The sequence below is a fragment of the Drosophila sechellia genome, chromosome 3L (genome assembly GCF_004382195.2).
Source record: "Drosophila sechellia strain sech25 chromosome 3L, ASM438219v1, whole genome shotgun sequence".
Lineage (NCBI taxonomy): Eukaryota > Metazoa > Arthropoda > Insecta > Diptera > Drosophilidae > Drosophila > Drosophila sechellia.
The window spans coordinates 332966-352552 of record NC_045951.1 but is presented as its reverse complement, the minus strand read 5'-3'; the positions used below and the strand labels follow the sequence as shown (position 1 = coordinate 352552).

Below are 19587 nucleotides of genomic sequence, written 5' to 3'. Positions count from 1 at the left end.
TTTTTTTTTTTTTTTTTTTTATTTGGCACGTTTTATTATTTTTGTAGTCCAGTCAGATTTTTTGTTTTTTAGCCATTTATTTCGGCATTTATGCTCTTTTGGCATATACACTGCACTCTATTTATGAGCTGATTTAATGCTATTAGAGCATTTATAAGGCACTGTTTTCAGGCACTTTTTATTTAATTTATGCTCTTATGGCATATACACTGCACTCTATTTATGAGCTGATTTAATGCTATTAGAGCATTTATAAGGCACTTTTGTTATGCACTTTTTAATTTCACAATTGCTGATGTATGGCCTCAAGCACGCCTTACCACAATTTATAATGGTACACAAAGCAACCTTTAGCTATAGACTATAAGGTGCTTGTTTTAAAACATAAAAGATTCTTTTGTATCTTTTTGCTTTTTATATTTATACTCTGTTCCTTACCTTTGGTAGGGGGAAACAAGAGTCACTTATTTTTGCTACCTTTAGCTGTAAGATGCTTAAAGGAGCTGGCCTTTCTCTGAGTTCCTTACCTTTGGTAGGGGGAAACTGCAGAGTCGATTAAAGGCTCGAAGGACCAAATGTAAAATCCCAAATAAGAAGACTTTACTCGTTGAGTTTTTGTAAGAAACTGATTTTATTTGGAAATATCTTCGGTTTAACTAGGTGACATGAGAATCGCATCTTAAAGTAAATGGCCTACGCAGAGGCCTAAGTAAATAGTCCCCGCCTTATCGAGGTCCCACGCTCGGGCACATCTGCCTATCTTGAGCGGCGAGGACCTTATCTGTGGTCTCCCACTAAGGGACTATTTTAGGAGGCGGGGAACGATCTCAAGTGACTGACTCATGTGGTGTGCACATGTTTTTGAGCAATGCACCCATGTCGCCTTAGATAACAAAATCCTAAATATAATTTATCGCTCTCGATTCATTTACATAAGATATGAACGGAGCCCAAAATTGTAAGTCTTTAAATATATTCGTGTTCATGTGTGAACAGTTTTAACGGACTAAAAATTAAGTAGTGCGGCATATTGGAAATGTGATGTTTTCAGACTTTTTTTCAACAGAATACGCAAAAAACTAACTACTGTTAGTAGGTAGACGTTGTAAAATGCTAGCACTTGAATATTTTTTTGAAAGTTTTAATGTAATTTTTGGGTGAATCAACAGTATTTAAAGGGCACATCAAACGCGCAAAGTTTTTTAATGATTTATGAAGCCACGGGTCCAGTTCTTGACAACAGGCCTAGTCTTGCTAGTTTTTTCCACCTCCTCGGCGTACATTAGCTCACCCAGCTTTCGCTGGTTTTCTCGGAACTGGGATAACGAGTCACTGAACTGATTGTAGTAGTGCAGTACATCTCGCACATCGTCGATCTCACTGGTTGCTAGAACACTAAGAAACGACGTAAGTTCAAAGAGGGTAGTGTCATTGTCGTTTCCATTCCACCGCGGGATCGAGAAGCAATTCGAGGGGTGAAACTTGGTGGCATTTCTATCCCAGTCTACGACAACCACTCGCTTTAGGTCTCGGTTGAGGTTGTCAAGATTCTTCACGTGGTGCCCTCCATCAAAGTGCGTAGAGTCGCGAACCAGGCGATACATAATACAGCCGTTCGTATCAAGTGCGTCGACCAGCGGGAACACAGTAACTCCTTGCTCCGCCGTGTAAACAACGATCTCAAAGTACTTAGCACATTCTTTCAAAAACAAGTCAACGCCAGGGCGCTTCTTGAAGCGCCATCCTGTTTCGTAGGTCCAATCGGGATGTACCAGCACATCCTTAATCTCAAGTACCAGAGTGTACGCCGGCTGCACGTAGGGGGGCTGAAGGGGATCAGGAAGCAGCTTTTTTCTCGACGGCTCTTTGAAAAACCGTTGAAAGCGGTTCACCGACTTCCATGTCCGCCACATAACCTGCTGCATCCGTGGCAGACCACTGAATTCGTCGATTACTTCATTTCCGTGCTCATCCAAGGACGGCCTTCCATAGAAATATATAGCCCAAAACGAGAACAACAAGCTTCCTATGCCGAAAAGCCCAAAGCCCAGTTTCATCCGCCTGAATGCCCGCTCCAATTCTTTCAGCTCCTCCTCCTCCTCAAGTTTCCGCCGCGCACGACTCTCCTCGTCGTTCTCCTCAGAGGTTTGTGGAAAGAGCTTCGTTAAAATTTGCGTAGACGTCTTCTCGTACGTCGAGTAGTGTCGGTGGCCAACGTAAACGACGGATGCATTGCTGAGGCTCACACGGAGTCCAAGGCACGAAAAGCGCCCAATATCCATTCCGGGTCTTCCAACATCTTCGCCTGTACGGGGCTGCTTGACCAGTGCGCGACGCAAGCCGGAGGTCAGTTTGCGGCAAAACTTGGGCCAGCCACATAACATCCGTTCAATGGCTATTAAAGACATTGGTAACTTGAAGATTTGTCTGGCTCTCGAAAGATCGATGAATTTAAAGGGGTCTTGCAGTTAAGTAAAGAAACACTGTTAAATTTAACATCTTTATGTTACCCAGCCGAGTTAGAGGTAACGTTTTCTTTTGTGTAATCTTAATTCAATTTTGTCGCAGACGGTTATTTTACTGTCGCGTCTAATATTAAATAAAAACTCAGAGCCAACTAACAGTTCTAACAGTTTGATTACTCAGCAACAGGTCTCATTTTGTGGAGATTTTCGCGGTATTGGGGTTTCTCAGAGCTTTGTTTCAAGAATTTCTAAAAAGTACTTTCATTTAGCCTTAAGAAGGCTCTGAATAAAACCAATTCTTTATTGTTGTTCTTGTAGTCCGTACGGGCTAGCGTTTGAAAATTGCTTATTTAATATTACAAATGTTGCTTCCGTATACGTATAAAATAAATAATTTTCATTATCAAGACGAAATGCGACCGGCTCCTGTAAAGAGAGAAAATTGGATCAAACTTTCCACAAAACGGTTAAATTCTCCACTTTTACCCTTATCCCTCTGCTTTTGCTCTTTTGTCCGACGACTCTGCCCGTGTTGTTTTCCTCCACTCGAATTGCCATTTACTTTACACTTCTTGCTGACGGTGCGCACAGGATTGCAGTTTTGATCACTTCCGCCAGTTGCCTCTGGTTCCAACTTATCCTCTCTGGTTATTTGTCCTCCGACGCATTGAGACCATTCACCCTTTTCATAGCGGCAGCCTACCAAAGGAAGTACGCAAAATTTCAAATTAATTTCGGAAAAGTATTTGCTGTAATGAAGAAGGATGCACTCGCTGCATTGTTAGGAACAGGAACTGCAGTATTTCCCAGAGAACGAAACGAGTCTGTGGCGGGGAGAACCCAAAGTGGGCCGAAGAGAGCACAATCCTCCCCAGAAGGAAGCATTCTTGTATATGGGTCAACAAGAGTGATTTTTGACTTTTGTGACCTTTGGGCCTAATAAGCCGGCAATGACACCCCCTGGCTCTTTTATGGGAATGCTCGATTCTACTACGTTTCCCTCTTGGGGAGGCGCTGTGGAGGATTATTATGTATATAGAAGTTAACGCGCGCACCTTTCTTGCACTTCTTTTGTATGGTCCGCGTGGACAAGCAGTTTTGCTCTCCTTTCCTTAGGGACAGGACTCGTGAACGCATGTTGGTCTTGTGATCGCAATCGGACCAAGCGCTCTTTGCGTATCGGCAAGTCGATCCTGTTAAAAAGCATAGATATGACTGTGCGTTTAAAAACTATCTGAATTCTGTCGTGGCAGTCCTAAGGCTTACCATTCTCTGGAGTCGCTGCCTTAGGCCCTTTCCTATTGCCTCCATGATGTTGGCCATGTCCTCGCTGCTGCTTGGATCCTCCTCCTCGTTGTTGCTTATCAGTGTTCTTGTGGCCTTGTTTGTGATTTGGTTGTGGTAGCTGTGATGACAGTGCCCCGCCATTTTCCGCAACCACTAGTTTTCTAGATCCCGACTTGTGGGCCCCAACCTGCTGAGAGTGCTCTTGCGGCTTGTTCGGCTTACGATTATTCCTGGTGCGGTGGGTGTCACTTTTTGTTGTAGATGTGGATGCGACTGTTTCGTCCTCCAGGGTGCCCCGAGCTGGACGAATGTGTACTACATCGCCCGACCTCTTTTCCATGACCAGACGAATGCCATCAGAAAGGCTTTCGCCACGAATTGACAACGGATTGTGCGCCAATACCACCAAAACTAGGTGCAGAGCCGTGGTTACAGCCAGTATAAGATTCATAACTATTTCGGAAACCTAAAAAACAATAAAAGCATGAAAATAAAACATAATTAAAAGTATATGCTTTAAAACCGAGCTGTAAAACAAACAAGATTGCATTGCTTTATTTTTCTTTGAGACTTTGGCTCAAAGCAGTAACCTATTCAGTATCTATACTTAACACATAAATACCCATACCGTCTGGTTTGTGCAAACATGAACACCATGAAGCCGGCGCTATACAAGTTTGATATATTTAAAATAGAAGATGGCCAAAATGGAGATCAGCAAACTTGGGACCACTCTTGGGGTTGGTTAGACGCGAGCTCAAAAAGTAAATATTCGAGTGATAACGTTAAAAGCGACTCCTATGGTGATGCGGACAGTGGGCTCTCGATCCTAACTGGCGAACGTCATAATTCTGAGAGGCCTAACAAGCTGCCCCTTGGATGGGAAGAGCGAATTGCTCACAGTACCAAGGAGTGCTACTTCTACGACACAATTACCAGGAAGGTATATTTCACACTGCCTCCAAGCCCCTACCGAGAAAAGAATAGGAATGCCTGGGGCGCCGTTCTTGGGGACTACCCTGAGTTCAATGACAAATGCACGCTCCGCTGCAGACACATCCTGGTGAAGCACAACGAATCGGACAGGTGTAGTTCATATCGTGAACGGGTGGTAAGGAGAACGAGGCAGGAAGCGCTAAATAAGATAATGCATGCGAGGGATCTAATTCAATCAGGCAAATGTGAGTTTGCTGAATTGGCAAAAATGATCTCCGACTGCTGCTCCGCCCGGCATGGCGGTGACTTGGGCCCCTTGAGCCTTACACAAACGTCTTTCGTCTTTGAGAGAAACATTTTGTTGCTGAATGATGGCGAACTATCTGAGATTTTTCAGACGAACGCAGGTTATCACATCTTGTTGCGCACCCCGATTAATTTCGATAATTACAGGACAAAGATGTCCAGAAGTCTTACAAAAATAGTTATTGCCAACGAAAAAGCGAAGTCAAAAGCCCACCTAAAGAAAAGCAAATATTTTTACAATTTGACCAAAAAACAAAAAGCCTTCCTATGCAAAAAACGGCAAACAGCAGATTTCGAAAGTATGTCTAGTTGTCCGGATAGTGTGTTTTTTAAAACTTCTCGTTTCTCAGCTTGTGTGTCTGAGCCACCGGAAGAGCAACTTAATATAAGAAATCGAATAGTTTACTCTCAATTGGATGGAACCACGCGTCTAGACCAATATGTAAAGTTTATAGAATCGAAAGATATAGGAAAGAATGTAATCAAACTTCAAAACTTTCTTATTAAAAAAGAAAAGGGAAAAAATTAAAAACAGAAAATCTGGGAGAGCCGAACATTGAGCAAATACACACAACAAATTATATTAAGGGAAAAAGTTCTGATTAAAACCTGCGCTAAAGCAGAAATAATAAATAATAAGAACGGAAATTTTAAGGAATCTGAAGTTTTTACTCAAGCTAAACATCTGGCGAGCATATGAGTTTTCGTCCAGATACATTTCGTATATCTTCCCCATTAATTTCCATATATTTTTAGAAATAACTTGCGATCCAGCCGCTGCTCTGCGTATCCCTTCACAAGGAGTCCTAACTTAAAGGCACAGCACCCACATTCCTTTAAATCCGCTAGCCCAACCACTCTTATACGGCTGTTCCACTCAACGCGAATACTCTCCGGACGACAGCAGGAAGGAAAGGGTGCCCTGCACACGCGCACTCGGCAAATCGCCATTGGAAACTCACTCTCGCAGAGATACGGGCATTAAAGACGGGTTCAAGTTATGGGCTGTTGTCCAACCAAATACAAATCGAGGAAGCGGCTTGAGAAAATGCACTTCACTGCAAGACAGGCGCCTTGCGATCGTTACGCTCGCATTCAGAGCTGTGGGCAAACTGAGTGGGCGAACCGCCGCAACTCGAACTCGGTGAACTCGAACTCGAGAGGCTCGAAAACTGCTCAACCGAGAGAGCGCACTGAGAGCGGGAATGGGAAGAGAACTGATACTGATATATGCTTCTTATACCATTTACAAATCCATATACAGAGCGATGAAAAATTTCTACGAGTATGTGCCTCCTTTTTTGCCGACTGCAGATATGTATGTATGGAGACTATGGATTTCATTAGAAGCACACTTGACCATTTAATTTGAAAAAAATAATGTTTTTCGCATTAGTGCATTTGAAAGAAGTAGGGAAGTAAGCGAAATAAATGAAATATAGAAAAGATTTCTCCAAATCAGGACAGGTCATAACGTCCGACTCTTCCGTCCGATTAGAGGGAGTGAGAGGGCAAAGTTATGCATTCCGTTTACCGTTTTCCTTTTCGACTACTTAATCGAAGCCAATGGACAAAGACAAACAGCATTCTTGCATGCTCCGCTGTTTCGTCAGTGATAAGATAAGCCATCCTTTATCTACACATGGGTGTGTATGGGTGCACATAAGCACACAAGTGAGCTAAATGTAAACAATGACCAGGCATTGTGTAACAGATTGGAGTTCTTCGAGCAGTTTTATTATTGTGTATATCAAAATACGAATAGATACAGTTTTGAGCCACTTTTGAGCATATATTTTTCCCGGAGTTCCATTTGGAATACGAGAGCTCAGGCAAACATGTTTTGAGTGACTTCCCTGAGTCAGATTTACTTTGGTTAAAAAACAAAGAGCGGACGCAGACGAGGAAAACGAAAAAAAAAACGAAATGTATGCATGTTGGTTAAAACCACTTTAAAGTGATAGTATGGCATAAAAAAGAACCGAGAAAGGTTTCGAATTACGAGTAAGAAATTAGCAACTTTTATTTGTATAACAATATGATGTTAGTTTCCTTGTTAAATGCCAATCGAAGTTCCTTAATGTTTTAAAGTAATTAATTAACACCCACGTACCTGTGTATATATGCGTAAGAACGGGGACCTAGTTTTAATTTTTTAGTTTCCATATTCACCGACTGGAGCCCGTACTGTGGGATGCCTATCTACATCATTTGGTAGCTTTAAGGAAAAGCCGGATTTACCATTTTTATCCCACGAAAGTCGAAGTGCGCATGGTCATTCCTCAGGAAAAGGGAACTGCTAGCACGCAGTTAAAAGCGAGGCATAACAAACAACCCGAAAGATATTCCAGCAATGGGAACGAAATTGATAATCATAAACCATAAAGCTTACTTGTATTAAAATGGTAGAGTGTTTTATTTCATAATATCTGTATTTATTAAAGTTCATTTACTTTTTCTTGTGTTGTATACGTACGTAAACAAATTTCACTTCACTTTGGGGGAGTCGGCTTCATGCTGTTCCTTGCGGAACTCAAAGAATTAAAGGAGATAACTGCCCCTAAGGATGATGTGTATGAAATTCATACTATGAATTTGAATGCTGTGACTGAGCTGTTGTTCTTCTTGACTTCGTCGTTCGTAGCTGTGAATGCACGGGTATGGTTGTAAAACTGCTTACAGATAGATACATTAATTCGTAGTTAACGCTCTAAGTTTATATATGTACGTGTTTATTAAAAAGATAAACCATGTCTTCGAAATGGTAAATTTTTGATCAGAATATATATGAATGTAAGTATGTAAGTATGTCTGCATTTCGACTTGTATATTAGTTTTGGGAATCATACTTCCAAATTTATATGTTAATTGTACCCGGTAAAAGTGAGTTGTAAACTACTTTAAAATGCCAATTGCCTACACTGCAACTACGATGGATCTGTGTTTAGACCGTCGCATCTCATTCTTCGTCTTTCAGAAATTTTTCCTCTACAGTATGTCTTTATTTTTACAATATTTACACTAAGTGTTTTATTTATTTGTTATCTGCGAATGAAAAAATGTTTTCAGTATTTCTTATTTATTTGGGTTTCATTCCGATTTTACGGTTAATATTATTTAAATTCCATTGAAGAAGAACTCTGCTAAATGTATGAAGGGGATCCAACAGCCATCCTTTATCCTTTATTTCAATACGGCAACTGCCCTTACAGATTTCATCATTTCAGATAAAATGGTACTAGGTGTTGGCTTGGATGTACATATGATTTTCATTGGGTAATAAACTAAATAAGTCGGTATTTATGTCGGTATGGTATTGTATGAATATATTTTATTCTGCATTGCATACATATGTTAGACTCCTCAAGGTTTCTATTACGTCGTACAGCTTTCGTTTATATTATGGTTATCGTTTCGTTTGCTTGTAAATCAAACTACAACATTAATTAATGTGTGCATTTTATTTAAATGCCTTTGGGTATACATAGCAGACAGTTAACGTCGTTACGATTTTTCAGTTTTGAATTAAAAAAATCAATTTTAGTTATTTGCATTGGAGTCAAACAAAATAACACTGGAATTTAAAATAATCGAGTTTGATATCACTTAAACGCGTCCTTTGCGAGCAGCTGCATGTAAATAGAAGAAATTTCGGTTTAGTGGTCTTTGCAATACATATAACATATTTATGTATGATAAAACCCCAAATCAATGCAGACCAATTCACCTTTGACCTTTCAATGTGCTATTCAAATTCACAACTAGCCAACTAACCTTTATCTTTGTTCTTTCGCTGCTCCTTGGCACTTTTGTCCTTGGATTTTCCAGGCTTGCAATTCTTCTTGATGACCCGCGTGGCTTCGCAGGACGGATCACTGCTCGCTTTCAACTTATCAGCTCTAGTCATTTGTCCGGTTGCACATTCCGACCAAGATCCCTTTTCATATCGACATGCTGTTGGAAGGGTTGAGGATGACAATTGGCATAAGTCCTTCTTATAGGCGAACACGAAGAGTCCTATCCTATCTTATTACCTTTTTTACATTTCTTCTGAATGGTTCGCGTTTGGTCGCATGCTGGATCGCCCTTCTTTAATGTCAATGTTCTCGAACGCGTATTGGTTTTGGTGTCACACTCAGTCCACGGATTCTTGCCATATCGACACGACAGACCTTGAGGAAAAATAGTAGCACAGTGTATTAAAGCAGCTCCTGGTCGTAGAGCAGACTCCCAATCTCCCAATATCTCTTAAAGGCCCAACCATCCCCCGACTCACCGTCGCTCTTGGTGCCACGTTCATTTCTTATAAGCACTTCGTGATCGTCCTCCTCCCATACTTCTCCTTGTATGGCTGTAGTGGGCTGCGTCTGCTCCGCCACAGGAAGGGCCAAAGGTGTTTCCTGGCCCTCTGTGGTGCCCAGCACCGTGCTGCACATCACCCCCGACCAAGTCACTAGCGATGCCAGGAAAAGCGCGTTGCAATTAATTCTCATGGTGCGACTTCTGCTGCTGCCCACTGCGAAAAAACAACCCATTCCTCAATGAAAAAATATGGTGGATACATTTACGGGAATTGTAGTTAGAAAAATGGCATGTAGCAGATCAATAATGTATCATTTTGAATTGAAAATAACATTTTTGCATTGTAACTGGCATGCCCGTTTGATACAACATACACACACACACGACACATTTGCACCAAGGAAATTCATCAATATTCATGAGTTTGGATTTTTTCTCAATTTTTCCCTTTCGGCACAGGTTGCTAGTTCACTATGGCGCAGTTTATCCTGCTGTTTTGCAAACTAATACTTTTATTCAAAACCCACTTGCACACAGCCCATAAAATTGGAGACCAACCGTAAGTTATACACACAGGAAAAACTCCAGACTCAGACACAGCGCAGAATTTGTTTTAAGGACAAATGTTATCAACTGCTCTCGTTGCACGACTCTTCGAAACTGAATGAAATGATATAAGAACAGCAGCATAAAAGGCCACGGCATGTATAATATCTTGCAGGATTTTATGCTCATGAGGAAGCCTGTTCTCTCGATTTTTCCCGTCCAGTTTCGCCTTCATGTCCTTTTTGGCCGTTTCTACTGAGAGAGTGCGCAGCGGCGCTTGGGCTTTTATCAATGAGCTGCGCAAGTTCTAAACATAAATATTTCACAATCTATTTTTATCCGGAATTATATGCTGCTCAACTGGATACAGTAGACCACAATCTAGGCAGAACCAAGTCTGCTTTGGGATAGCGAAAATGTTTATTTACAGAAAGTTATAGGAGAAACCCCACCATTTAGTTCACAATGTCCTGCAAGAAAATGTCGCACGTACATACGTGAAGTCGTTCACGTGATGTAATGAAATGCTAGTTCGGTCAAAATGTTCTATTTGCATTATCCACGTATGACGCACTGAAATATTTGCTAAAAGCAGACCCCTGCTCCTTAGGAGCTCTATGCCAGCCCCACCCTATTACGATTGGTCTTCGTTGGTCGTCGTGTGCTCCTCAGCGGGCACACCGATGCACCGCCCATGTCTTGACATCAACATACATACATAAATACATACCACATGTCAGGTGCAAGTTAAGAACTTCTTTTACCGAATACATATACAAGATTGTTCTTAATTTTTGAAACTAGGAATCACCTGTTGTTGAAGTTTCTGAGTATAATTTATAAAGGATTCAAATCTGTGCCTTCTATGCCACAAAATTCAAATGCTTCCATTCTGTTAAAGGTAGCGGGGATTTAATTGGGATTGCAACACCCCATAACCAGCGGCCTGGGGTCAGTACGTAGGCGTTATTGAGTCCAACAGCTGTCATAAAATTTAATAATGCAAATGTAATTAAGAGACCCGGCGTCACGTGTTCATACTGTCAGTCTGCTCTGCAGCCGCACCTCAAACCATGAAATTGATGACGCACCAAGGCAAATCCTTTATAAAGGAACATTTATGTACATCCGAAAATTAAATAGTTTGTAATTAATCCCCGTGAATGGTTTTTTGAACATTTTAAGTTACAGGCTTTGGCTTTATATAGTTAAACGTTACTTTCGCCACTGGCGAAGAAGAGGATTGCATCATAGGTCCTGCACAGACTACCTGTAGTAAAAGCCGGTGGTATCTTACCATACGGTCTGATCGCCACACGCAGCTGTGACGGCTTCAAGAATTTGACTCGAGCTTTAGCAATCCATCAAACATGCTCTCCAAACACCATTTCATCTGCAAAGTGCAACTAGTTGACAAACATATCGGAACCGGCCGGATTAAATGTACGCGAAACTACAAAGAACGCTGGGTTCCACTCAGTTGAGCAACCCCATTCATACCGAAGTCTGGGAGGAAACGAACAAAAGCTTCCGGTGAAAAATAGAGGTGAAGTTATCATTGATTCATTGGTCAGTGTTCCGAGCTCGTTTCCATGGTAACTTTGGGGTTCTGGAACATGAGCGAATTAGTATGCATCAGCGCGTAGGTTCCCCAATGCTTATCAGTTGTTAGATGGCAGTTCATGTCGGCAGCCCAATTCGGACTTACATTCTGTGACCGAGTGGAACGTAAAGAGGAACTTTAACGGATCACATTTCAAAATAAATAAATATATACATATAAAGATCGATCTGCGAAGAAATATTCGCTCCCAATCTGTTTGCTGCTATGAAATCATTTTTTGGTGACGATGTCATTTGAATACGCTAGTAAATGATAAATCTGCGAATTCGTCCAAAATGAATATTTATTTGGCTTGGTTCCTGATCTTCAACATTATAGTGTTCCTTGCGCTGTCTGTATCTCTGCCAGTATTGAGCAGCAGCTCGGGGTGTAGTACTATTACAAATTGTGATCCGTTTCTGCCTGTCTGCGCATCGTCGACAAATGAGCACCAATTCTTCTACAGCATTTGTGAAATGCATCGGGATGCCTGCCTTACGGGAAAGGGTAAGTTATCCGTTCAGAATTTGAATCATTCGAAAGCTAATTCTCTAACTCAGTAGATTGGAAACCGGATTACTTCAATCACTGCAACGTCAGTAGACTTTAGTCATTTGTATAATTTCAACTCTTAATTCAAACAATTAGTTTTGTGTATACATACATTTATAATAAAGATGCTTTTAAGTCTTACGTGAATTCTAAGCGACAAACTGCTTGCTAATCTACTAAATAAACAGGCGGCTGGTGAATAGAGCTAGTTAGTGAACTAACTCCGACAGTTTCTGACGCCTAAACTCCTTTCTCGCCTCGTCCAGAAGCACATTGTGCAGCAGATTCCGGTTCTGAGACTGATCCGCCGCCAGCGAAGGGTAGGGATTGCCCCGAAGCTCCAGCACAGACCGCCTGTAGTAGATGCCGGGATACTCCCGAGGGGCTTTGTACATGCGAGTGTAGGACACATTGTAGTTCTCATAGCGCGGTACCAGCACCTTGAACAGCTTATGAACCAGTTGCTTTTCCAGCAGCCAATAGTCCGCCAGTTCCATGGTCGCTTGGTGTCGGTCCCCATGGCGTATGGCATTGGAAATGAGCTGCGAGGAGACGAATTTGTAGTTGGACCTTTTGTGTATCACCGGTGGTCTCTTACCAGTTCGGCGTAGCCACGAGCTTCATCGGCACGGTTGTAGAACAGTTCAATACGCTCGTGCTTCACCAACGCAGTGACGGTCTTACGCAGCTTCAGCAGCCGACCTTCCGGGCCATCGGCATTCTTCAGGTGGCGCTTGTTGGGTCTAACCGCTATACGCAGCTGTGACATGAGCTTTGTTACATCGGCTTGATTCATTTTACTCGAGTTTTAGCAATGTTACAAATAAGAAATCACGTAACATTCGCCGAACAGCTGGCGACCTTTTATCGATAGCGATACTCTTTTGGCGCCTTGATCTATCGACACTATGGCATGCAATGTGAACATCTAAGGCTGCCATACAGATAAATTTGAATCAAAATTTGATAAGTTTTGAAATAAACAAAAAAGTTTAGAATTAGTGGGATCTGCTCTGTTAATTTACGAATAAATAAAATTAATACAAATATGAATATAATAAAAATTTCCCAATATAAACGATCACAGATCCCTCTCAATTTTACCATCTTTGATATTTTTCGTAAATAAAGTTGGCCATTAAGAAAAGGTATCAAATGTTTAGCACTAGCTATCGAATACAAGCACGTCACGAAAATATCGATGCTATCGCGCTGGCTTCCCAGCTCTAGCCAGCAGGGTCACTTCAGTGAAAATTTTTTAGATTTTGAGAGCGGTTCTTCTCTTGGTCGAACTTCATTAGGTTGAAAGCGGTGTTTAGGTCCGAAACGCAATCAACGCAATATTCCGCTATTGAAGCCTAGTGCCACGGCCCTCTGCTAGTATCTCCCCCGCATTCAATCGAAAAATGGCAACAGCAGCGAACAGCGCGACAGCTGCCGGAGCAGCCAAAGACGCCCCGCCAGCGCCTACGAAGTCGTTGTCCGGCATTGTGAAACAGGTAAGTCAGATTGGTCTGCGGCTCTGGGATGAAACTCGTGGTTAGGATTTCAGTGCGCAGACTCCTTAAAAAGAAAGTTCGTCGAAACTAAATGGTACTATCCTTCTATCGGCGTGGCAAACGCGGCAGCCGCCTGCCAAAGCAGCTCTAGTGCAACTCTGACAAGTGTGAGGGAGACGCGTATAGACTCTGTGCGTGTGTGACACGTTGCACACGCTCGTCCGATCCAAAGAAATGAAAGTTATCGTAGGTGCCAAGCTGGCAGATTTTCTTCGACGCGGTGTCTTTGGCGGTAGGTGTTCTGGCTGTTATTGTCACAGACGGACAGCTAACTAGTACGGCCCCATTTACCGGCATCCTAAACTATCTATTGCAAAGCTGTAGTTTTTTTCGCCCGCCCACACACTTGCTGAGAATTGATTTGTCTGGCGAACGGTTCGTTTCTAACCTCCTTGGCGAATACGGAGACCGTGTCGGCACCCAATGCTATTATTTATGAATGTAACTGTCCCTGGGTGTGGGTTCTCTGACCAGCGCCCGAAGTTGACCGGCCGTTTTCAGTCAGCACTTTAGCCAACGACTGTGAGAGCGGCTGTTGAGATTTACGGGCGTAATCTGATTTGGTGACGTTGGCACCCTGCAACCAAAGAATACATCCCGAAATTCATTCAGCCTTGCATTTGGATGACTCCCATTTTCAAAAAAAAACCTGTTGCTTTTACAGGTAATAGCTGACGCCCTTATCAGCAACACTTATTTGCATGTTACCCCTTAGACTTGGACATTTGGTATTTGCTCCAAATTACAAGACCATTATTTTCTTTTTATGTAGATTTTTTGTATCTAGTAGAGATTTGAGCTGCGCGCTTGCCCGATGCCTCCGTTTTGGGCACCCTAAACCGGTTTGGTAACAAGTTTGTTTGGATTAACGGAATGCATTTGCAGTATGAATAAATTCAATAAAATACTATTGCTCGCATTTTCCATAGGACAAACCAAAAAGGTTTGTGCGCAGGCACTGTCTATGGGGAACTGCTCATGTTATGTTAGTTTAATAGCACGTCCTTGCTCAGCAGACTTCATTTTTGTATTTAAAAAATATTAAAACAGCTAGAAAAGAATTGTCACTTTCACGTGAGCCGATTTAAAATATTATACATATCGATAGTGTTTTTGGTCGCTTAGGACCCAGATCCGATAGGGCGATCGATACCATTCCACCTCTAGTGACCCCACACGTGCATTTTATTTTAACCTCACTCCTCGCTCTGATTCAGGTTCTCTCCGGCGATACGGTTGTTATTCGCGCAACTAAGGGTGCCCCGCCTCCGGAGAAACAAATTACTTTCTCTCATGTCCTTGCCCCGAAGTTGGCCCGTCGTCCTGGCGCTGGCGGAGACGAGACCAAGGATGAGCCCTGGGCCTGGGAGTCGCGGGAGTTCTTGCGTAAAAAGTTGATTGGTGTGGAGGTGACTTTCACGTTTGACAAGCCAGCCAACTCGAACCGGGAGTACGGTTTTGTGTGGATCGGTAAGGACAAGGAGACCGGTGAAAATGTGGTCGAGTCGATTGTCCGAGAGGGCCTGGTGTCGGTCCGCCGAGAGGGACGACCCACAGCCGAGCAGCAAACACTCATCGAGTTGGAGGACCAGGCGCGTGCAGCAGGCCGCGGAAAATGGTCGTCCAACGCAAGTGCCGCCGACAAGGTTCGCAACATTAAGTGGTCCCATGAGAATCCCGCACACCTGGTCGACATCTACGGAGGAAACCCCGTCAAGGCGATCATCGAGCACGTGCGCGATGGATCCACCGTCCGAGCATTCTTGCTGCCGGACTTCCACTACATAACGCTAATGATTTCGGGCATCCGTTGTCCTGGAGTAAAGTTGGATGCTGATGGCAAGCCCGACCTGAGTGTAAAGGTGCCGTTTGCTGACGAAGCTCGCTACTATGTGGAAACCCGCCTGTTGCAACGCGATGTGGAAATCCGCCTAGAATCGGTTAACAACTCCAACTTCATTGGCACTATTCTGTATCCCAAGGGAAACATTGCAGAATCACTCCTGCGAGAGGGACTTGCCAAGTGTGTGGACTGGTCAATGGCTGTTATGAAGACAGGTAAGCGCAAAATCTATTAAAGTCAAGTTCGCAGCTCGTTTGCACAGCACAGCACCAAATTGGTAAATAACCTATCGTTGTGCTGTCTACTGTTTCCAATCGGCTGCTAGAAAAACGACGGATTCCAAGAACTTTGCGACTGATCATTGTCGCTGCGTTCATTTCACCCCGACGACATTGAATTCTATTAAGGAGTTTTTTGATTTCAGCTCTAACTAATTAGCGTTTTATTCTTCTTTTCAGGCACTGATAAACTGCGGGCTGCGGAGCGTTTTGCCAAAGAGAAGCGTCTTCGCCAATGGCAGGACTACCAAGCTAAAACTCCTGCTTTCAACTCAAAGGAGAAAGACTTCTCTGGAACAGTGGTGGAAGTCTTCAATGGCGATGCTATTAATGTACGTCTTTCCAATGGACAAGTAAAGAAGGTTTTCTTCTCGTCTATCAGGCCGCCGCGTGACCAACGCGCGGTTGTGGGCACCGATGGCGAGGAAATCGTCAAGGCACCACCTCGCGGAAAAAACTACAGACCACTTTACGAAATTCCACACATGTTCGATGCCCGCGAGTTTCTGCGTAAAAAACTAATTAACAAAAATGTTCAATGCACCCTGGACTACATCTCACCGCCGCGCGAAAACTTCCCTGAGAAATACTGCTATACTGTCTCGATCGGCGGTCAGAACGTGGCTGAGGCAATGGTAGCCAAAGGTTTGGCAACATGTGTTCGCTATCGCCAAGACGACGATCAGAGATCTTCCGCCTATGATCAATTGATCGCGGCCGAACAGCAAGCCATCAAGGGACTGAAGGGACTGCACGCAAAGAAGGATAACGCCACACTGCGAGTTAACGACCTGACTGTTGATCATTCCCGAATTAAAATTCAATACTTGCCATCGTGGCAGCGTGCTCTGCGTACTGAAGCCATTGTAGAGTTTGTCGCCAGCGGATCCCGCCTCCGAATCTTCGTGCAGAGGGACAGTTGCCTGGTCACATTCCTGCTTGCTGGGATTTCATGCCCGCGTTCCTCTCGTCCAGCGCTTAATGGCGTTCCAGCCCAAGAGGGAGAACCGTTTGGCGACGAGGCTTTGACCTTTACCAGGGAGCGTGTCTTGCAACGCGACGTTTCTGTGCATATCGATACCACCGACAAGGCAGGATCTTCAGTGATTGGTTGGCTCTGGACGGACAGCGGCGCCAACTTGTCAGTTGCTCTTGTAGAAGAGGGTCTTGCGGAAGTGCACTTTAGTGCTGAAAAATCTGAGTACTACCGCCAGTTGAAGAGTGCTGAAGACCGTGCCAAGGCCGCCAAAAAGAACATCTGGACAAACTACGTGGAAGAAGTGCCTAAAGAAAAAACTGTCACCGAGGAAGAGAAGGAGGACAAGGTAGTAGCGGATCGTAAAGTCAACTACGAGAACGTCATTGTCACTGAGATCACCGAAACTCTGACATTCTTCGCGCAATCCGTGGAGAGCGGATCCAAGCTAGAGTCGCTTATGAGCAAGCTTCACGCCGACTTCCAGTCCAACCCACCCATCGCTGGATCGTACACGCCAAAGCGTGGTGACCTGGTGGCCGCTCAGTTTACACTTGATAATCAGTGGTACCGTGCCAAGGTGGAACGCGTGCAGGGCAGCAATGCTACCGTCCTGTACATCGATTATGGAAATAAGGAGGTAAGTGTCGCTTTGACTAATATTTATATCTCTGCAAGTTCCTTAGATCCGTTTCCGGCTTGAAGTGAAACGCATGAGTCATAAGCTTGCCAAATTAAATAGGCTTCATCGAATGACTTTATACGATTCGTGATGGCGTAAGCAAACCCTACAGCTGCGTTAAATGTGTTCACCGTTTCAAGTCGTGTGGCATCCTCTTCAACGGTACAAAGGTAGTTCCATATTTTTTGGGTCAACCATTGTCCAAAGTAGCAGGACTAAAATACGCAAGAAACAAAAGCGCTAAGTAGCTGGGGGCGCCAGAACCACGCTTCAAAAGTATTCGAGTTGCGACACACTCACTCCTAAACCATTGTGATTTTTTCTCGCAATATTAACACTCGTTTCCATTTTTAGACACTTCCGACCAACCGTTTGGCAGCCCTGCCACCAGCCTTCAGCAGCGAAAAGCCCTACGCCACGGAGTATGCTTTGGCCTTAGTCGCCCTGCCAACTGACAACGAAGATAAGGAAGAAGCCTTGCGTGCCTTTTCCGAAGACGTTTTGAACCATAAGGTTCAACTCAATGTCGAGCTGAAGGTGACTGGGTCGCCGCACTTGGCCACTCTTCGCGATCCAACTACTAAAGTCGATTTTGGAAAGCAGCTTGTAGCCGAGGGCCTTGTTTTGGCTGAAAAGCGTGGGGAGCGGAAGCTCAAGGAACTAGTGGACCAGTACAAAGCCGCGCAGGAAGCAGCTCGGGTCGCACATCTGGCCATCTGGAAGTACGGTGACATAACGCAAGATGATGCGCCCGAGTTCCGCTAAAAGATGGCTGGAAACGTGGAGTAGGCCTGTGGCGTGGAGCGCGTTGCTAGCCGAAAAGATTGTCTGCCACATACCCGCCCTTTATATACATAACAACAAGCAACAACTTAAAGAATATGAAATTACTAATTCTATCTATACACCAATATATATGATACATATACCACATTGGAAATACACAAATACATACATATGAGCAATGGCATGGAAGAACACGGTACACTTTTTGTATGCTTTAAGCAGCTGTCAAATTATTATTTGGTCTTCTAGTTTTCCTATCATGATACTTTAAATAAATATTTGACATAACCTAGCGACAATTGGAACGTTTTTAAAATGCGTGCCCTTCATAAAATACAATAACCAAAAAGAGTGCACCCTCTGAAACCCTCCAAACTTGTAAACCTCAACATTCATCTTTTAAATTTGAAAATTTTATGTTTTTGTAAAGTGTTTTTGCATTACTGAGTAAATACAATTAAATAATTTTTTAAAAACGAAAGCAGTTCACTTCTTTAGCGCTGCTCCAGTGAATCTACCTTCTCGATGACACTTTCAATACTAAAATCCTTTGGGATCTTAAGGGTTTTTTGCCGGTCCAGTAAGGCCTGTTTTGTTGCAAGCTGTTGGCCGTTTCGCTGCATAACGACGATGTCCGGGATGAGCCGCTCTTCCGCAGCAGCTTTAAATCTGCAGAAGAAAGGTTTTGGTCAGGGATTCAACCCTTAACGGGATTGGTTCACCAATACCTCTCCAACATAACTACGTCCCTAGTCGCCTCTTCGATGGAAGACAGAATGCGCTGCAGCTCTACACGTTGCTGCACTGTGGTCTGCCGGTTTTCAATGCATTGCCTCTTCTTGGCACAATAGAAATCGCGCAAGTAGTTTAGATTGAAGTCGTGGATGTGCAAAAGTGAATAATATTGGGCGCATTTGTCAAGGAGCGCCAGGTCGTCGTCCGAGAAATCGCCCAACTCGACGCTTGCCAGCTTTAACTGGTCATCAAAGTGCTGGCCTAGACTCATCAATGAATTGACTTCCTCCTGGATCTTCAAGTTCTCTGCATCGTAAGAATAATTAGTTGTATGCCTAGTGTTTTTTAAATTAACTCACGCATTTTTACTGTTGATGACAAGCTATCGATGGCCCCGAAAAAGATACTACCGCTTTGCTCAAAACGCAAGCGTGTAGGCAGCCGGCTGAAAAACAATTTGGACTAAGTTGGCAGGACTTCGTTTTTCTTAGCCACTAATCGTGTACAGGTTTCCCTTGTTTTTGTGCTCGTAATCCGAGATATCGATAATTTCTACAGATATCGATAATTTCTACAGAATTTCAGGGCTAGCAAAATGCCCACCAATTGCTTTTGTTGAATTGAAATTTAAGATACGAGCGATTAAAGTAACAAGTATAGATATATTACATACAAATATAGAGTTTTTCTAATTATAACGGTTCTATGCCTAATATCATTAAAAATAACAC

At 43.3% G+C, this 19587-nt stretch overlaps 8 protein-coding genes across 9 annotated transcripts; 3 read left to right on the top strand and 5 right to left on the bottom strand.

Moving 5' to 3' along the window:
- Nucleotides 1–930: 930 nt before the first annotated feature.
- LOC6610164 (mitochondrial import inner membrane translocase subunit TIM50-B) lies at nt 931–2648 on the bottom strand. The gene has a single exon (XM_002034736.2). It carries the CDS (start codon nt 2406–2408, stop codon nt 1203–1205), a length of 1206 nt encoding a protein of 401 aa, XP_002034772.1. The 5' UTR covers nt 2409–2648; the 3' UTR covers nt 931–1202.
- Nucleotides 2649–2764: 116 nt separating this feature from the next.
- On the bottom strand, nt 2765–6044 carry LOC6610163. The gene is made up of 5 exons (XM_002034735.2): nt 5957–6044; nt 3732–4218; nt 3521–3658; nt 2952–3164; nt 2765–2891 (listed from the first exon to the last, which is right to left on the bottom strand). The coding sequence occupies exons 2-5, from the start codon at nt 4201–4203 to the stop codon at nt 2869–2871; spliced, it is 846 nt and encodes a 281-aa protein (XP_002034771.1). The 5' UTR covers nt 4204–4218; nt 5957–6044; the 3' UTR covers nt 2765–2868.
- On the top strand, nt 4208–7420 carry LOC6610162. The gene is made up of 2 exons (XM_032718849.1): nt 4208–6998; nt 7127–7420. Exon 1 carries the CDS (start codon nt 4399–4401, stop codon nt 5521–5523), a length of 1125 nt encoding a protein of 374 aa, XP_032574740.1. The 5' UTR covers nt 4208–4398; the 3' UTR covers nt 5524–6998; nt 7127–7420.
- LOC6610161 lies at nt 7408–9964 on the bottom strand. Its single transcript, XM_002034733.2, has 5 exons — nt 9855–9964; nt 9271–9510; nt 9029–9166; nt 8769–8948; nt 7408–8623 (listed from the first exon to the last, which is right to left on the bottom strand). The coding sequence occupies exons 2-5, from the start codon at nt 9485–9487 to the stop codon at nt 8601–8603; spliced, it is 558 nt and encodes a 185-aa protein (XP_002034769.1). The 5' UTR covers nt 9488–9510; nt 9855–9964; the 3' UTR covers nt 7408–8600.
- A 1759-nt stretch (nt 9965–11723) lies between these two features.
- LOC116801122 (follistatin-related protein 1) lies at nt 11724–12087 on the top strand. The gene is made up of 2 exons (XM_032718850.1): nt 11724–11952; nt 12009–12087. Exons 1-2 carry the CDS (start codon nt 11742–11744, stop codon nt 12053–12055), a joined length of 258 nt encoding a protein of 85 aa, XP_032574741.1. The 5' UTR covers nt 11724–11741; the 3' UTR covers nt 12056–12087.
- LOC6610160 (39S ribosomal protein L17, mitochondrial) lies at nt 11732–12871 on the bottom strand. Of its 2 annotated transcripts, XR_004361786.1 has the most exons (3): nt 12596–12871; nt 12110–12539; nt 11732–12033 (listed from the first exon to the last, which is right to left on the bottom strand). XR_004361786.1 is itself a non-coding variant. In XM_002034732.2 (2 exons), the coding sequence occupies exons 1-2, from the start codon at nt 12791–12793 to the stop codon at nt 12207–12209; spliced, it is 531 nt and encodes a 176-aa protein (XP_002034768.1). In that variant the 5' UTR covers nt 12794–12871; the 3' UTR covers nt 12051–12206. The 2 variants fall into 2 exon arrangements, 1 of the variants encoding a protein (XP_002034768.1); XM_002034732.2 differs by lacking the exon at nt 11732–12033 and having other exon boundaries at nt 12051–12539.
- A 372-nt stretch (nt 12872–13243) lies between these two features.
- On the top strand, nt 13244–18320 carry LOC6610158 (staphylococcal nuclease domain-containing protein 1). Its single transcript, XM_002034731.2, has 4 exons — nt 13244–13496; nt 14774–15614; nt 15858–17293; nt 17690–18320. Exons 1-4 carry the CDS (start codon nt 13404–13406, stop codon nt 18098–18100), a joined length of 2781 nt encoding a protein of 926 aa, XP_002034767.1. The 5' UTR covers nt 13244–13403; the 3' UTR covers nt 18101–18320.
- LOC6610157 (augmin complex subunit wac) lies at nt 18148–19341 on the bottom strand. The gene is made up of 3 exons (XM_002034730.2): nt 19216–19341; nt 18850–19162; nt 18148–18790 (listed from the first exon to the last, which is right to left on the bottom strand). The coding sequence occupies exons 1-3, from the start codon at nt 19217–19219 to the stop codon at nt 18616–18618; spliced, it is 492 nt and encodes a 163-aa protein (XP_002034766.1). The 5' UTR covers nt 19220–19341; the 3' UTR covers nt 18148–18615.
- Between the last annotated feature and the right edge of the window lie 246 nt (nt 19342–19587).

What these genes read in the sequence shown, in the direction of transcription:
- LOC6610164 (XM_002034736.2), bottom strand. Translation starts at nt 2,408, where the DNA reads ATGTCTTTAATAGCCATTGAACGGATGTTATGTGGCTGGCCCAAGTTT.
- LOC6610163 (XM_002034735.2), bottom strand. Translation starts at nt 4,203, where the DNA reads ATGAATCTTATACTGGCTGTAACCACGGCTCTGCACCTAGTTTTGGTG. An exon ending in GGCAGCGACTCCAGAGAATG is followed by an intron (nt 3,659 to 3,731) that starts GTAAGCCTTAGG and finishes GCTTTTTAACAG; the next exon opens with GATCGACTTGCCGATACGCA. An exon ending in ACAAAAGAAGTGCAAGAAAG is followed by an intron (nt 3,165 to 3,520) that starts GTGCGCGCGTTA and finishes TTCCTTTGGTAG; the next exon opens with GCTGCCGCTATGAAAAGGGT.
- LOC6610162 (XM_032718849.1), top strand. Translation starts at nt 4,399, where the DNA reads ATGAACACCATGAAGCCGGCGCTATACAAGTTTGATATATTTAAAATA.
- LOC6610161 (XM_002034733.2), bottom strand. Translation starts at nt 9,487, where the DNA reads ATGAGAATTAATTGCAACGCGCTTTTCCTGGCATCGCTAGTGACTTGG. An exon ending in ACGTGGCACCAAGAGCGACG is followed by an intron (nt 9,167 to 9,270) that starts GTGAGTCGGGGG and finishes TTTTTCCTCAAG; the next exon opens with GTCTGTCGTGTCGATATGGC. An exon ending in TCAGAAGAAATGTAAAAAAG is followed by an intron (nt 8,949 to 9,028) that starts GTAATAAGATAG and finishes CCCTTCCAACAG; the next exon opens with CATGTCGATATGAAAAGGGA.
- LOC116801122 (XM_032718850.1), top strand. Translation starts at nt 11,742, where the DNA reads ATGAATATTTATTTGGCTTGGTTCCTGATCTTCAACATTATAGTGTTC. An exon ending in TGCCTGCCTTACGGGAAAGG is followed by an intron (nt 11,953 to 12,008) that starts GTAAGTTATCCG and finishes CTAACTCAGTAG; the next exon opens with ATTGGAAACCGGATTACTTC.
- LOC6610160 (XM_002034732.2), bottom strand. Translation starts at nt 12,793, where the DNA reads ATGAATCAAGCCGATGTAACAAAGCTCATGTCACAGCTGCGTATAGCG. An exon ending in CTCGTGGCTACGCCGAACTG is followed by an intron (nt 12,540 to 12,595) that starts GTAAGAGACCAC and finishes GTCTCCTCGCAG; the next exon opens with CTCATTTCCAATGCCATACG.
- LOC6610158 (XM_002034731.2), top strand. Translation starts at nt 13,404, where the DNA reads ATGGCAACAGCAGCGAACAGCGCGACAGCTGCCGGAGCAGCCAAAGAC. An exon ending in AATGGCTGTTATGAAGACAG is followed by an intron (nt 15,615 to 15,857) that starts GTAAGCGCAAAA and finishes TCTTCTTTTCAG; the next exon opens with GCACTGATAAACTGCGGGCT. An exon ending in TCGATTATGGAAATAAGGAG is followed by an intron (nt 17,294 to 17,689) that starts GTAAGTGTCGCT and finishes TTCCATTTTTAG; the next exon opens with ACACTTCCGACCAACCGTTT.
- LOC6610157 (XM_002034730.2), bottom strand. An exon ending in GACGTAGTTATGTTGGAGAG is followed by an intron (nt 18,791 to 18,849) that starts GTATTGGTGAAC and finishes TTTCTTCTGCAG; the next exon opens with ATTTAAAGCTGCTGCGGAAG.